Consider the following 17,804-nt stretch of genomic DNA (forward strand, 5'->3'; position numbering starts at 1 on the left):
TTGAAGTTCAAACATATTTTTAAAACAAAATCTCTTTGTAGGCTAAAATCAAACAATGGAAAATCCAGGATCGAATGTAACAATATTCTGAAAAGCATAGTTGCTACTCACGAGATGCTGAGTCACAGATAGGCACAACAAAAGACTGTCACAAAATAAGCTTGAAGCCAAGAATGCCTTTGTCAAAAATAGGTCACACACACACACACACACACACACACACACACACACACACACACATGACCACAGTCCCTAGAAGCTGAAGCCAGACTATGTGCAGCAGCACATTATGGGAGAGGCAACTAGTTGGTGGTAAGGAGGAGGCTGGGGCAGAGAGGGGGAGGGATAACATGATAGGGGTGGGGGACAATGAAGTGCTGCTGGGGAGCATGCAGGGATGAGGTGGAGAAAGGTTAGGGCAGCTAGGTGCAGCCAGAAGGTTAGATGGTGGGTGTGGTGGTGTGGGGGGGGGGGGGGGGAGGAGGTGGGGGTAGTAGAAAAGGAGAGTAGCAGAAAGACTGTGTGTGTTGTTGGAATAGAGAGCTGTGTAGTGCTGAAATGGGAACAAGGAAGAAGATAGATGGATGAGGACAATGACTAATGAAGGTTGAGACAGGAAGGCTTATGGGAACGTAGGATATATTACAGAGAGAATTCTCACCCGCACAATTCAGAAAAGCTGGTATTGGTGGGAAGGATCCATATGGCACAGGCTGTGAAGCAGTCATTGAAGTGAGGAATGACGTGTTGAGCAGCATGTGGTCACTTGTTTCTTGGCCACAGTTTGTCAGTAATAATAATAATAATAATAATAATAATAAAGATTTTATTGTCTTTAGGCCATTACAGCAATTGACAACGTCAAATGAAGCTACACTTTATAATACAGAGTGATAAGGTATTGACTACTGAAATATTTTAGCTTATATTACAATAAATGTACAGTGGGTCATCTGTTGGATTACTGCATTTTACAGTTAAAGAAATCATTGATCTCATAGAACGGGTGGGCAATAAACCATTGATGCAGTCTTTCTTGAATGTATGTTAAGGAAGATCGTGTATAGCATGTGGCAGCTTATTAAATACACTCCTGGAAATGGAAAGAAGAACACATTGACACCAGTGTGTCAGACCCACCATACTTGCTCTGGACACTGCGAGAGGGCTGTACAAGCAATGATCACACTCATGGCACAGCGGACACACCAGGAACCGCGGTGTTGGCCGTCGAATGGCGCTAGCTGCGCAGCATTTGTGCACCGCCGCTGTCAGTGTCAGCCAGTTTGCCGTGGCATACGGAGCTCCATCGCAGTCTGGTAGCACGCCGCGACAGCATGGACGTGAACCGTATGTGCAGTTGACGGACTTTGAGCGAGGGCTTATAGTGGGCATGCGGGAGGCCGGGTGGACGTACCGCCGAATTGCTCAACACGTGGGGCATGAGGTCTCCACAGTACATTGATGTTGTCGCCAGTGGTCGGCGGAAGGTGCATGTGACCGTCGACCTGGGACCGGACCGCAGCGACGCATGGATGCACGCCAAGACCGTAGGATCCTACGCAGTGCCATAGGGGACCGCACCGCCACTTCCCAGCAAATTAGGGACACTGTTGCTCCTGGGGTATCGGCAAGGACCATTCCCAACCGTCTCCATGAAGCTGGGCTACGGTCCCGCACACCGTTAGGCCGTCTTCCGCTCATGCCCCAACATCGTGCAGCCCGCCTCCAGTGGTGTCGCAACAGGCGTGAATGGAGGGACGAATGGAGTCCTGTCGTCTTCAGCGATGAAAGTCGCTTCTGCCTTGGTGCCAATGATGGTCGTATGCGTGTTTGGCGCCGTGCAGGTGAGCACCACAATCAGGACTGCATACGACCGAGGTACACAGGGCCAACACCCGGCATCATGGTGTGGGGAGCGATCTCCTACACTGGCCGTACACCTCTGGTGATCGTCGAGGGGACACTGAATAGTGCACGGTACATCCAAACCGTCATCGAACCCATCGTTCTACCATTCCTAGACCGGCAAGGGGACTTGCTGTTCCAACAGGACAATGCACGTCCGCATGTATCCCGTGCCACCCAACGTGCTCTAGAAGGTGTAAGTCAACTACCCTGGCCGGCAAGATCTCCGGATCTGTCCCCCATTGAGCATGTTTGGGACTGGATGAAGCGTCGTCTCACGCGGTCTGCACGTCCAGCACGAACGCTGGTCCAACTGAGGCGCCAGGTGGAAATGGCATGGCAAGCCGTTCCACAGGGCTACATCCAGCATCTCTACGATCGTCTCCATGGGAGAATAGCAGCCTGCATTGCTGCGAAAGGTGGATATACACTGTACCAGTGCCGACATTGTGCATGCTCTGTTGTCTGTGTCGATGTGCCTGTGGTTCTGTCAGTGTGATCATGTGATGTATCTGACCCCAGGAAGGTGTCAATAAAGTTTCCCCTTCCTGGGACAATGAATTCACGGTGTTCTTATTTCAATTTCCAGGAGTGTAGTTTGTTCCCTGTGACTTCATAGCTATTTATTGATTTTGATAGTCTGTGGTAAGGTGTGTATATGTGTTTGATGCTTCTTGTGTTGTAACAATGAACATTTTCTCTACGTTTCACATCTTGTAGGTTCTTCTTCGTAAAGATTAAAACATTGTATATATAGAGATTTATTACTGTCATAATTTTTTGTTTATTAATTGAGCCTTATGTGAAGAATTTGTAATTATCCTAATGGCTTTCTTCTGCAATAATAGGATGTCAAGCATATGACTACAGTTACCCCACAAGATAATGCCATAGGATATTATACTTCGGAAAAATGCAAAATAAGATGATCTGATGTATGTTTCAGGTACACAATTTCTGAGTTGTCTTAATAAATAAATTACTCTAGACAGCTTACTACTAATATAGTTTACATGTTGGACCCAGGATAACTTTTCATCTAAATAAACTCCTAGGAATTTAACAGAACTAGGGTCATCAGATAGTGGCTTGTTTCTTAGAGTGAAGATTATCTGCTGAGTTTTATTTTCATTTAGCAAGAAACCATTTGCTCTGAACCAATATGGTGCATGAGTGAGTGTATTTTCAGCACAGGTTTTAAGATCATTAAGATTGTTACAGCTATGAAGAAAAGTCATATCATCTGCATACAATACAGTGGTGGATCTAATAAACAAGGGGAGGTTATTGATCATTATCAGAAACAGGAAGGGCCCCAGTACAGATCCCTGAGGCACACCTACTTTAACATTTTCTGTGTTTGACATTTCCTTACCAACACAAACTACCTGTTTACGGTTGTTGAGATAAGTTTTTAATAGTATGAGTCTGATTCCTTTGATGCCGTAGAATTCTAGTTTCACTAGTAGTGGCATGTGCTCAATACAGTCTAAGGCCTTGCTTAGGTCATAGAATGAGACCTGAGCAAAGCCTTTGTTCTCAAAAACTTTGAGGATGTAACTGACTACTGTGTTGATTGCATCAATGGTCGACAGATCCTTCCCAAACCTGTATTGTGTAGCATTAATTATTCCTAGATTCTCAAAGTGAGATGATAATTGTTGGTACATGATGCATTCTATTACCTTGGAGAATGCGGGTACTATTGAAACAGGCCTGTAACTAGATGGAGAGTCTTTATCTCCCTTTTTGTATACTGGGACGATCCTAGACAGTTTTAACTCATCAGGAAAATATCCCTCAAGTAAGCACTTGTTTATGCAGTGGGTTAAAGGGTACAGAATGCAATCACACACTTTTTTTTTGGCAGGTTGCATGATATGCCATATATATATAAGCTATCAGATGATTTCAGTTGTTTTATGACCCCTTGTACATATCTAGGCGATACTTCGGAGAAGGTTAGAATGCTTGTATTTATTGACTGTCTACCCCAATTTTGGGAGAGTAACTCTGATGGACTAATGTCTGGTTTGATAATTGCGTCTCATATTTCTTTCACTGAATTAATAAAGAACTCATTGAGTGTTTATGGTGGGATATTAATTTTGTCCTTTTTAGTATCTGTGGCAGCACTGTTAATTACATTCCAAGCGGTTTTGCATTTATTGGTGGAATTATGTATGCTGTTGCCTTTGTAGTTTTTTTGGCTTGCAGGGTGGCTTTTTTGTATTCATTCCTACATTCCACATAGGCTGATTTGGCATGATCAGACTTCATACTATTGTATACGTTGTACAGTAAGAAAACTTGTTTCCTTATGTCTATCAGCTGTTTAGTGTACCATATATTTTGTCTGTTTTGAGATCTGGTTTTGTGGCTGCTGTCCATTATTTTGATTTTCCTTATGGGAATACTATGGTTAAATAGGGTCAAGAACACATTAAAAAATCTATCAAATATTATTTTGGCTGGCAGGTCATTACTTGATGTGTAATGTCCATCAACACTACAATGGCCAAATCAGTCTCCGTCAGCAAGGGAACTACGAAATGTGTTAATTTTATCCTCAGTTACGGATCTGGTAATCACAACTGTTGGGACAGGTCTGTTTGCATTGCTCCTATTGAGGGGAATTTTACTTGCACAATTTAGAGATACCGAGTCATGGTCAGAGAATGGGAACACTTCGCATGTCTTTTCAGTGGTTTTGAAGTTTACAAAGATGTTATCTAAACATGCTTTGTTTCTTGTGGGCCTGTTATTAACATGATTTAAATTGTATTGTCTTAGTAAGTTTTCGAGATCTGCTACACTACCCTCACATTTAGTAACATCAAAATCAGCATTCAAATCACCTCCTATAGCAATATCATAGTGTAGCCATTTAATATTGCTTAATTCACTCAATAGCATGTCCATTTTTTCTAAAAATATGTTAATGCTTCCCTTTGGTGATCTGTACATGGATACTACTATTAGCTTATGACTATTAATGATTATACCCTGTAACATTACAGGAAATATTGGGACATATTGAAGTATTCGATACTGTAGACTTTTAGGGGATGTCGATACAGATATGCAAAATGTAAGGTGAAACTTTGGTGATGTTTAAATATTGTACTGTGTCAATATTAGGACATTTTGCACAGAAAGAACAAAAATAGAATTAATGTAAATATATATTAGTGTTAGTAACCTATTTTCATTCAATTTTGTAATTATATTTCATTTTGTAAAAGAAAGACTCACTGTTTGCTGTAGCTCTGATTAATTGTATAAATTATCAGTTTTGAGCTAAATTATTTCGTATAATATGGACAAGATACTTTTAAAAACTCGCCAGCTAAAGAGAAAGTCTGTAAATGAACGTTTAATGCACACTTCTGGAACTTTCTATGGAGAAATTCTATATTATGATCGCAAAAATACGAAAACTTGTGAAAACTGTTTCATAACCTAATTTCGAAAGACGATTTGTATCAAGAAATATTGCTAAAAAGATTTATTTACGTTTTGAAACACGACTTAAATCATTTTACATATAAATAGTTGTTCTAAATCACTCAAGAAATATCCAGAATCAAATGTCAAGATATTTCTGGAAACATCGGTACAAATCTGGTGAAGGTTATCCAGAAGCTGGTAGAAAAATGTTATAAAATCTATTTGGAAATTATGCTTGTAAGAATTTATATGTACTGATCCTTTTTACTTGCTTTAATCTGTACTAAAATTCTGTAATGTCTAATTTAGTTTTAAGTCGTGAATTGCTATCGTATTGTAAACAAAACATTGTCAAAGTCTCTCATTGTTTGGAAAGATATTAATACACCTAGGAGTTGACAGTTGCTAGTTCGGATATGCAGTGCGGTTAGCTCGGAGAGTCAGTTGTTGAGTCTGTGAAGTCTGTCGGTTCTGTTTGTAAATAAACGTCTGTAATGAAGAATTACTTGTTGTCGTCAATATGAACTCAAGACCTTTTGCACGAAGCAGACATCTCCTAATGCAACGTTTTAATTTGGTGTTGAGGAGCTGAAATGTTATAATTTGGTGGAGGAGCTGGGATGTTATAACCCGTAACTTCAAAGTGCTGTTCATCACACAAGGAATTTAGGTCTAGTTTGGTTATTGTACAATTGAGTGACTGGTTGGAATAAATTGCCACACCACGTCTAATGTGCTCTTTCCTACAGTAGCTATTTACTATACTAAAATTATCAAATTTGGGAACTGCAACTTCATTCTCATTAGCCCAGTGTTCACACAGACAAAAAGTATCAAGTTAGTTATCAAGACCAAACTCATTTATGATAAGTTCTTTATCTTTCAGTCCTTGAATGTTAAGGTAACATATTTTAAGATCCATGCTCTTATTGCTTACGCACTGAACACTACGGGGCTTGGTTTTCAAACCTTTTTCAGGGCTTATCTTTTGGATTTCTGCCTCTTGTTGCCTTTTACTAAGAAATTGTTCACTTGGAGTGGTAGCATATCTACTGTTGTATGATTACTCTTCCCTCCTTGTGATGATATTGTATATGAGGCTGCTACTACAGAAATTGATGGAACTGCTGTTATGGTGTGTGGAGACACTGTTGTGGCATCTGGTGACTGGTGAGATAAGGTTGTTGCTTCTTCTTCTACTGCTGTTGAATCTTGCTGATGACGTGTGTGTGATAGGTACTGCTGCTGCTATTGTTGTAGGCATTGTTATGGCAACTAGTGACAGTGGAGATTTGGATGTTGCTTCATCTTCTGCTGCTGTTGAATCCTGTAGATGAAGTGTGGTAGGTACTGCTGCTGCAGCATTTGTTATGTGCATAGGTACAATTGCTGCTTCCACCTCTACCGCTGCAATAGAAGTAACTATTTCTTCAGGCTCTGCTGGCGTCAAGCAAGGAACTGGAAGACCAGTAATTACTTCTTGGTTGTCAGATGCTTTCAGTATCATGCTGATGTCTTGGCACAGAATCTTCTTGCCTCTGTTATTAAGGTGCATGCCATGTCCTACGTAACAGTCTCTTTGCAAAGAGACCATACTTATAAAATATGCATTTTGGTAGGCCCTGCAAATCTTTGAGTATTGCCTGTTTGCTTTTATGATTTCCACATTCACACATGACCATTCTGAAAGGACATGCCTATGTGGAATTCCGACTACAAAAACTGATTTCTCTTCTTTTGAATTTAGTATTGCCTTAAGGTTTCATGTTGCACTGTGGAGGTCATTTTTATATATACATTATTGGCTATTCATAAGGACAAACAGCTTATTGGTTGTCATGACTATAGGTGACATTTGTGACTGGACTAGACTACTGGTGGTGGGAGAATGTATGGAGTAGGTCTTGTATCTAGGTCTATTACAGGGATATGAGCCATGAGCTAAAGGGTTGGGAGCAGATGTTGTGTAGGGATGGATGAGTATATTTTGTAGCTTCAGTGGTTAGCAGAATACCACTGTGGGAGGGATGGAAAGGCTACTGCGAGGGCATCTCTCATTTCAGGGCATGACGAGAGGTAGTCGAGAACCCTCCCTGCTATCGCCCCCCCCCCCCTGCCCCCCCCCCCCCCCCCTCCTCTGCCAAGCATCCTCCTTATCCCCAGCCAGTTGCCTTTCCCAACATGCACTGCTGCTGCTGATCATATTGTGCCTTCAGACGCCACAGACCGTGGTCATTTGTGTGTGTGTGTGTGTGTGTGTGTGTGTGTGTGTGTGAGAGAGAGAGAGAGAGAGAGAGAGAGAGAGAGATCTGTTTGTTGGTCAAAAGCTTATTTTGTGACAGTCTTTTTGTTGAGCTTATCTGCGACTCAGCATGTCCACTATATGATGAATAGGAACTATCCTTTTCTAATCTTTGTACGTAACACTTACATTCTACATCAAAGTCAAAATTACTGTTCTAGGATTACAGTACATTAATATACAGTGTACTGTACTTCACTGTTTATACCAAAGCACAAAAATACACACACAAGGAAACAAATAATCACTTGCATGCACTATTGTTGGCAGTGTAGTTTTGTTTAGACTGTTTAGTCGGTATGTGGGCAAACAATTCAAGACCAGGCATTCACCTTTCCCTGTTATCCGAAGTCCAGCACACTCTCACCTCTTTCTTTTGTTTATGATTTTCAGAGTTATTTCAGATAACCTGGGTTTCAGGTGAGCTGGGTTTGGTTAACCAGGCTTTCACTGTATTTGTGATTTCCTTGTTTTTATTCTATAGTGTGCTTCTTTAGTGAAAATTCACACAATCCTCACACAGTTGTGCAATATTCAAATACCTGTCTTCCATTTAATTACGGAAGTAAGGTTTTGCCCTGAGAAAACACAACAGATAAGTTTTGGTGAAGTTTCATTATTGCCATTGGGTTTATATCTTTTCTTAGTATTGCATTTAGATGTTTGTAAAGGTGGCTGTCATTTGCAATAAGCTGATAGTTTTGCGCTATTTACCTTTTTTTTAACTTACACTTTTTCACACTTATATGTAAGCTGTTCTTTCTAATGCATATAGTGTCATTGTTTTATTAGACATTCACAAGTCTTTCATGGGAAAAAAGATGAAGCGAGTAAAACAGTTTCTAAATTTTTTAATTCCAAATATATATGCGCTTCTACTGGATGATTAATTATATTACTAAAAGACCAGTTGACATTATACGTAGATCACTTGTTTCTAAGTAGGTCACTTATTTCCAAGACACCGTAACACATTACTTCAATTTAGTGTTTCCAAAAACGAAGAGGAAAAGAAAAAAATCTCGAAAATAAGCAGTGGATCATGAAGGGAGTAATAGAACAGAGAGCTGCCTTAAGAGAAATGATACAGAGAGAAAATATTGAAAACTACAAGCAGCACCAGAAGAAATACAGGCTGTTGATAAGACAAGAAAAAACAAAATCAATTAATGAGACTATTTCAAAATCAACAAATAAAATGAGAGCAGCTTGGAATATAATTAACTCTGAGAGAGGCAAGAAAAATACTCACATAAAACAAATGAAATAGAAACTATGACAGTAAATAACAAAATCATGACAGATAAAACAAAAATTGTCAACATCCTGAGTAATAACTACACAGATGCAATAGAAAAACTAATGTGTGGGTAGAATAGCCAAGGAACTCACCAAATATTTTGACAGATAAGCCAAGCCACTCAATGTTCCTGAAACCAGTGTCTGAAAAGGAACTGAAAAATGATATAGAAAAAGCTAGAAGCAAAAAAGTCTGCTGGACATGATGAAGTGTCAGACTACCTAGTCAAGCAGATAGCAGCAGATATAATTACATCACTACCGAATATTGCCAACTGCTCATTCCAAGGAGGAGTATTTCCAGATAACTCAAATTAGTTAAAGTAGTGGCTGTATACAAAAAGGGGAAGCACAATGACCCTAAAAAGTACAGGCCAGTATCTTTAGTATCAGGCTTTTCCAAAATATTAAAAATTCTCATGCTAAACAGACCAACTGCTTATTTGGAAAAATATAATGTAATAACTCCAGCACACCACGGATGTCAGAAAGGGAAATCGATGGAAACAGCAGCTGAATCATAAACAGAGTCAGGCCTTGAACAACAATATGGTAGTGTCTGGAGTTCTTCCTGATCTATCAAAGGCATTTGACACAGTTGATCATACAGTCCTAGTATAGAAACTAGAGAATACTGGTATTCGTGGACATGCAGCAAACTGGATAATATCATATCTAAGTAACAGGAGACAATATGTAGCTATTAATAACTTATACAGATCAGAAGTTAGAAGCATTAAGTATGTTTACCTCAAGGATCTGTAGTGGGACCTGTTCAAATTGTTGTTGTTGTTGTTGTCTTCAGTCCTGAGACTGGTTTGATGCAGCTCTCCATGCTACTCTATCCTGTGCAAGCTGCTTCATCTCCCAGTACCTACTACAACCTACATCCTTCTGAATCTGCTTAGTGTACTCATCTCTCGGTCACCCTCTACGATTATTACCCTCCACACTGCCCTCCAATGCTAAATTTGTGATCCCTTGATGCCTCAAAACATGTCCTACCAACCGATCCCTTCTTCTAGTCAAGTTGTGCCACAAACTTCTCTTCTCCCCAATCCTATTCAATACCTCCTCATTAGTTACGTGATCTATCCACCTTATCTTCAGTATTCTTCTGTAGCACCACATTTCGAAAGCTTCTATTCTATTCTTGTCCAAACTAGTTATCGTCCATGTTTCACTTCCCTACATGACTACACTCCAAACAAATATTATCAGAAATGATTTCCTGACACTTAAATCTATATTCGATGTTAACAAATTTCTCTTCTTCAGAAACGCTTTCCTTGCCATTGCCAGTCTACATTTTATATCCTCTCTACTTCGACCGTCATCAGTTATTTTACTTCCTAAATAGCAAAACTCCTTTACTACTTTAAGTGTCTCATTTCCTAATCTAATTCCCTCAGCATCACCCGATTTAATTTGACTACATTCCATTATCCTCGTTTTGCTTTTGTTGATGTTCATCTTATATCCTCCTTTGAAGACACTGTCCATTCCGTTCAACTGCTCTTCCAAGTCCTTTGCCGTCTCTGACAGAATTACAATGTCATCGACGAACCTCAAAGTTTTTACTTCGTCTCCATGAATTTTAATACCTACTCCAAATTTTTCTTTTGTTTCCTTTACTGCTTGCTCAATATACAGATTGAATAACATCGGGGAGAGGCTACAACCCAGTCTCACTCCTTTCCCAACCACTGCTTCCCTTTCATGCCCCTCGGCTCTTATGACTGCCATCTGGTTTCTGTACAAATTGTAAATAGCCTTTCGCTCCCTGTATTTTACCCCTGCCACCTTTAGAATTTGAAAAAGAGTATTCCAGTCAAATTATTTGTGAATAATATGCAAACATATGTATGAGACAGGTGAAATACCCTCAGACTTCAAGAACAATATAATAATTCCAATCCCAAAGAAAGCAGGTGTTGACAGATATGAAAATTACTGAACTATCAGTTTAATAAGCCATGGCTGCAAAATACTAACGTGAATTCTTTACAGACGAATGGAAAAACTAGTAGAAGCCGACCTCAGGGAAGATCAGTTTGGATTCCATAGAAATATCAGAACACCTGAGGCAATACTGACCCTACGACTTATCTTAGAAGGTAGATTAAGGAAAGGCAAACCTACGTTTCTAGCATTTGTAGACTTAGAGAAAGCTTTTGACAATGTTGTCTGGAATACTCTCTTTCAAATTCTGAAGGTGGCAGGGGTAAAATACAGGGAGTGAAAAACTATTTACAATTTGTACAGAAACCAAATGGCAGTTCTAAGAGTCAAGGGTCATCAAAAGGAAGCAGTGGTTGGGAAGGGAGTGAGACATGGTTGTAGCCTCTTCTCGACGTTATTCAATCTCTATATTGAGCAAGCAGTGAAGGAAACAAAAGAAAAATTCTGAGTAGCAATTAAAATCCATCAAGAAGAAATAAAAATTTTGAGGTTCGACGATGACATTGTAATTCTGTCAGAGACACCAAAGGACTTGGAAGAGCAGTTGAATGGAATGGATAGTGTCTTGAAAGGAGGATATAAGATGAACATCAACAAAAGCAAAACAAGGATAATGGAATGTAGTCGAATTAAGCTGGGTGATGCTAAGGGAATTATATTAAGAAATGAGACACTTAAAGTAGTAAAGGAGTTTTGCTATTTGGGGAGGAAAATAACTGATGATGGTCAAAGTAGAGAGGATATAAAATGTAGACTGGCAATGGCAAGGAAAGCGTTTCTGAAGAAGAGAAATTTCTTAACATTGAGTGTAGATTAAAGTGTCAGGAAGTCGTTTCTGAAAGTGTATGTATGGAGTGTAGCCATGTATGGAAGTGAAACATGGCCAATAAATAGTTTGGACAAGAAGAGAATAGAAGCATTCGAAATGTGGTGCTACAGAAGAATGCTGAATATTAGATGGGTAGATCACATAACTAGTGAGGAAGTGTTGAATAGGATTGGGGAGAAGAGAAGTTTGTGGCACAATGTGACTAGAAGCAGGGATCGGTTGGTAGGACATGTTCCGAGGCATCAAGGGATCACCAATTTAGTATTGGAGAGCAGCATGGGGGGTAAAAATTGTAGAGGGAGACCAAGAGATGGATACACTAAGCAGATTCAGAAGGATGTAGGTTGCAGTAGGTACTGGGAGATGAAGAAGCTTGCACAGGATAGAGTAGCATGGAGAGCTGCATCAAACCAGTCTCTGGGCTGAAGACCACAACAACAACAACAATATACAAACATGTGAAAATGAAATCAAAATATTTGATGCAGATAATATGACTGTTCTAAATATTTCCAACAATTTGGAGTCACTTGAGCAAAATACATTCATATCAGTCAGTAGTGCAGCACAATGGCTCTCTGGAAATGAGTTAATTATTAAGCTGAAAAAAAACTATGTACATGGTCTTCAAGAATAAACAAAAAGAAGAACATATTTATGTTTTCTTAGCTGAAAAAGGACTGGAAGAAATTGAGTTAAGCTTTTGGTCATTACACTAGAGAATGAGCTAAATTGGAAACAGCAGATAAATTCTGTTTCCAGTAAGCTAAGCTCAGTGATATTTATAATGAAACAACTGGCTCAGTATACTCACTGAGACCTCTTGTGCACTTTCTACCATGGACTTTTTGAACCATACATGCAATTTGGAATCACAGCATGGGGGAACTCAACTATCACAGGAATGAAGAGAACATTCGAAATTACAGAAGCAAGCCATTCAAATTATATTGAAAAAGAAGCAAAATGAATTGTGTAAAAGTTTCAAAGAACTAAACATTCTGACCTTTCCATTACTGTATATATCTAAGACCATTGTGAGCGCATTACATAATCACACAAAACTGGAGATTAATGAGACTGTTTATACACTCAACACTAGAAACATAAAACAACTGGTGTGCATTCCACATAGACTTAAGATTTTGAAAAAGTACCCAAATACTGTGGCATCAAGTTAATACAAGCCATACCAAGGAAATTACAAGACCTCAAAACTGAGAAAACGTTCCTCACAACTCTAAAAATGTTTCTGATACAAGGAGAATTTTATAGCGTAGCTAACTACTTTATCAAACAGTGATCAAAAGTTCACCCTGTGAGTGATAAATGTGATAAATCTCATGCATCATAAAAATACCTAGAAAAAGAAATCAGTGTTAAAGAAATTAACTGTAATTAGGAACCATTGATGTGTAATATAAGCTAGTTATATCTCACAGTCTTTTTTTTTCCATGTGTCAGAAGTTATTTTGTACAATGTAATATTAGGAACATACTGCATAAATTGTTGTGTACGATGTAAAATTATATATATACTGTGAAAGCTCCTATGTATATTTAAATGTGTAAGCTATTTTACATACTTTTATATTTCATATTATCTAGATTGTAAGCCTAATGACCTGTCCTATGTTATAAGTACATATCTGTACAAAAGGTAATTTACGGGACCAATAAAAATCACTATCACAATAAATACTTTGAGTATTTCAATTTTCACTCAAAATCAGAAAAGTTATGCCAATATTGATTATGATTAACAATGCCCCAAGAGCTACTAACTGGTTCATGTTGTGCCAGTACACTCATAAATATCTGAACTGTTCATGTGCAAATAAGTAATTATGTTTAAGATAATAACCTTCTTTGCAACAACTAATATGTGTTTTGCCCTGGTGAAAATACCACTGTAGCTATTCTGGAAAATGATCAATTCTAAACCTTCAAGTGTATGAAGATGGTGCCTTATGTATTGCACAATATGAGTAAAGCATTTGACTGCATTTCTTTTAAAGTATTACTAACAACATTTGGGTATTGTGGTGAGCAAAAATCTACATTAGCTGTAACTTTCCAAGACAGTTTGTTTTAGTTACATGTAGACAATCCCTCTTAATAAGAATTAGTACTGGTTTTACATGGGCCTCTGACTTGAACCCATTCTTTATCACTATGCTATATCAATGATTTGCTACACTGTACTTTTTATGCTGATAGTACAACACTATTCGTTTTGCATCATGAGATCCAAACTTCTGATAAGATTACACAGGAAACACTTAACTCTACATTTAATTAGTTTGCAAATTATAAACTTGCTTATAAGACACACAAAACCAAACTCTTAAGAGTTTAATATTGATGTCAAACTGAGTTAGGCAGAACCAGGGCTGGCGCAAGACACGTGCAGCCGCACGGGGAGGCACTTTCTGAAGGGCGAAAAATCTGCCCCCGACTCTCTCCTTTTTTTTACATTCATGTTCGAGAGGGGATTCGAAACCAAACCTCGCGGGGAGCGGCTTCAGGAACTGTGGCATGGCACCTCGACTACCTGCCGGCTGCCCATGTTGAATAAGGGGTGGGAGGAGGACTGATTTCTTTCTTGCTACTGTAGCGACACCGTCGTGTTTATGCCAGAGAAACGGAGAGGGGGAAGCTTTCTGGAGCACACACCAGTATTCTTATGAGTGGAGCACTGCCAGCCTGTTACATGCCATGTGTTTACTCACAACAGATTCTGCAGAAGATGAAATCTAATTTGTAAATTCGAATGCAATGTTCGATACTGTGGTTACGTGTTAAGCCTGAAGCAATTTTGCTAAGCCCTTCAATGGCAGTTTCCAAGTGTTTTATTCCTCCAACATTATGGAAAAAAAAAGCAGTTGAACATTACTACTGTCATACATGTCCAACACCTACAATGGCTAGAAGAATTCCGAATGGGTAAACACGCTACGAGTAATTACAAGAGATAAAGACATTGCTAATAAGCCTGGCATAAGTTGGGTTTTGATGTATTTTTGAAAATTTTTGCTATCCATGTCTGTATATGTGTGGATGGATATGTGTGTGTGTGCGAGTGTATACCTGTCCTTTTTCTGCCTAAGGTAAGTCTTTCTGCACCCGGGATTGGAATGACTCCTTACCCTCTCCCTTAAAACCCACATCCTATCATCTTTCCCTCTCCTTCCCTCTTTTCTGATGAAGCAACGGTGGGTTGCGAAAGCTCGAAATTTTGTGTGTGTGTTTCTTTATTGTGCCTATCTACCAGCACTTTCCCGCTTGGTAAGTCATGGAATCTTTGTTTTTAATGTCTTTTCCCATGTGGAATGTTTCTTTCTATTTTATTTGTATCAACAACATTCTATTAATGATGAAATCTGCAAAGTAAAACAGTATAATTCTGGACTGCACACCAGATATTTCAAAAGTTGAGCAAATGACAGTTGTGGTACGTTTCGTCTAGGAGACAAGACGCGACGGGTTATGCGATGTCCGAATTCGGAAGCATTTCCTGGGATTTCTTCCAGTGCCCGATTCTTCCAGCTCCACTTTGATGCAGGTCGTACTCAAGCTCTTGGAAGATAAAAAAATCCTATTGTGTAATATGAGAGGGCAAGGAAACGACAATGGAGCAAACATGAAAGGAAGGAAGTCTGGTCTCCAGAAAAGAATTTCAGATATGAAGAAGAGAGCATTTTATGTACTAAGTGTCAGTCACTCATTGAATCTTGTTTAAACAATGCTGCTATGTCTTCTAAATATGCTGTTACCATGGTTTCAACAGTGAAAAGCTTGCATGACTTCTTCTCGTCCTCCGTTGGACATTGGGATGTCTTGAAGAAGTACCTGCCTAGCCTGTTGCTGAAGCCACTGAGCAATACTAGGTGGGAAAGTCGCATCGATGCACTTACTTCCCTGAGGTTTCAAATTGGAGGCGTTAATATGATGCAATGGTTCAGATATCATAAGAATTCAATGGCATGACTGCTCACAAACTGATGTCACTTGTGCATCAAATAAACGCCTTTCTCACTTCTCTGGTAATGTGGTACGACGTTCTGCTTCACATCAGTGTAGTCAGTAAGACCCTCCAGACCATTTACATAAATGTTTCTGAGGCCGTGGAAGTGCTTGGAAAAATGTAAGCGTATTTTGAGACCTGCAGAACAGAAGAAAAGTTTGTGTGTTTCTTGACGAATTCCAAAGAATTGGCTACAGAATTAGAGCTAAAAGATCTAACGTTACCATGGATAAGTGTTTCCAGGCGACGACGTTAGAAGCCCATATGCTTTACCTATGAAGGACTGGATGAGACAATAGATGACCCAACAAAAGAGAAGAATGCACCTCCTGACAGCCTGGACACCAAGTGTAGAAACCTCACAGAGATTTTGCAAGGCCATGAGTCAAGCAGCATTGATGCACTGGAGTTGAGGAAAGAAGTAAAAGTGCTTTTAACATTGTTGAAACCTCGAATAGTTCCAAAAGAGACTCTGAAGTTTATAGGAAGACATAATTTTTGCCCTAATGTTGACATTGCTCTGAGAATTCTCCTAACACTCCCAGTGACAGTTGTGAGTCGAGAAAGGGGTTCCTCAAAACTGAAATTGATAAAGACGTACCTCCAATCAACGATGAGCCAAACTTGCAAAGGACTTAAATTACACAGATCATGTGAAAGAGTTTGCACAAGTTTGTCTAGGGTTTTTTTTTTTAATGATCAGTGTCTTGGTTATTTAACATGTTATTTCTTATTTTGTTCAACATTAAATAGTGATTGTAAATAATACTGTTCAAACCAAATTATCGTTAAATTGTAAATATATTTTGTTTTCCTTTGAATACATCATCTGTTCACAACCACTGAAAAAGTTTATTTATGTTAACTGTAAATTCATTAAGTGCAGGATTAGCCGAGCGGTCTTAGGTGCTGCAGTCATGGACTGTGCGGCTGGTCCTGGCGGAGGTTCGAGTCCACCCTTGGACATGGGTGTGTGTGTTTGTCTTTAGGATGATTTAGGTTAAGTAGTGTGTAAGCTTAGGGACTGATGACCTTAGCAGTTAAGTCCCATAAGATTTCACACACATTTGAACATTTTTGTAAATTCACAAGGCTTATTAAAATTAGCTAGATTTCATCAGTCACATTTGACTACATTTTTGAGCTGGTGCCCAATGACTGTTTTGTACAAATTTGTAGAGGATGTCACCAGTCAATTACAATTTTTGTTTTTATTTTCCAGATCCACACAACTCAATGCGTTACATTCACATCTATACCGTCATGCTGCACAAACGGTCAACATGCCAATTTAGATGTAAGCACATAATAAAAGCTTTGAGACTGGCCCCTCGGTGGCCGAAACCTAGATAGGTATGAACAGTAAAAACAAACAACAAAAATTGTGATTCATTGCAGACATTCCCTACAGATTTGTTTAAATAAAACCCAACAAACGCTTTGTAAAAAAAAAAAAGTAAGGGCGGGGGGGGGGGGGGAGGGGGGGGGTGTTAGCAGCTCGCATGGGGCGGCACTTGGGTTTGTACCGGCCCTGGGCAGAACATATCAACAAAGTTTTAAAAAAGATCTCACAAGATATTTTAGGCTATTTCAGTCAAATAACTCAGTCACACTAACGCAATAACAGATATAAGTAATGATGCAAATAAAATAGAAAGAAACTTCCACATGGGAAAAATATATTAAAAACAAAGATTCCAAGACTTACCAAGCGGGAAAGTGCCAGTAGACAGGCACAATAAAATAACACACAAACACACACACAAAATTTCGAGCTTTCGCAACCCACCGTTGCTTCATCAGAAAAGAGGGAAGGAGAGGGAAAGATGATAGGATGTGGGTTTTAAGGGAGAGGGTAAGGAGTCATTCCAATCCCGGGAGCAGAAAGACTTACCTTAGGCAGAAAAAGGACAGGTATACACTCGCACACACACACATATCCATCCACACATATACAGACACAAGGTTTGTGTCTGTATATGTGTGTGTGTGTGTGTGTGTGTGTGTGTGGGCGCGCGCGCGCACGA

At 39.3% G+C, this 17,804-nt stretch overlaps 1 protein-coding gene across 3 annotated transcripts in view; it reads right to left on the reverse strand.

Annotated features, from left to right (window-relative positions):
* LOC126284807 (lysosomal alpha-mannosidase-like) overlaps positions 1 to 17,804 on the reverse strand; it is a 261,589-nt gene that overhangs the window by 93,952 nt on the left and 149,833 nt on the right. The window contains exon 1 of one of the 3 annotated variants that reach the window (XM_049984008.1): positions 662 to 1,996. The exons of the other annotated variants lie outside the window; for them this stretch is intronic. Coding sequence (XP_049839965.1) covers positions 662 to 758 — 97 coding nt within the window. The 5' untranslated portion in view covers positions 759 to 1,996. Of the gene's footprint in view, positions 1 to 661; positions 1,997 to 17,804 lie in introns of those variants that run through there. 3 annotated transcript variants of the gene reach the window in all.

Source organism: Schistocerca gregaria, chromosome 1, assembly GCF_023897955.1.
Source record: "Schistocerca gregaria isolate iqSchGreg1 chromosome 1, iqSchGreg1.2, whole genome shotgun sequence".
Lineage (NCBI taxonomy): Eukaryota > Metazoa > Arthropoda > Insecta > Orthoptera > Acrididae > Schistocerca > Schistocerca gregaria.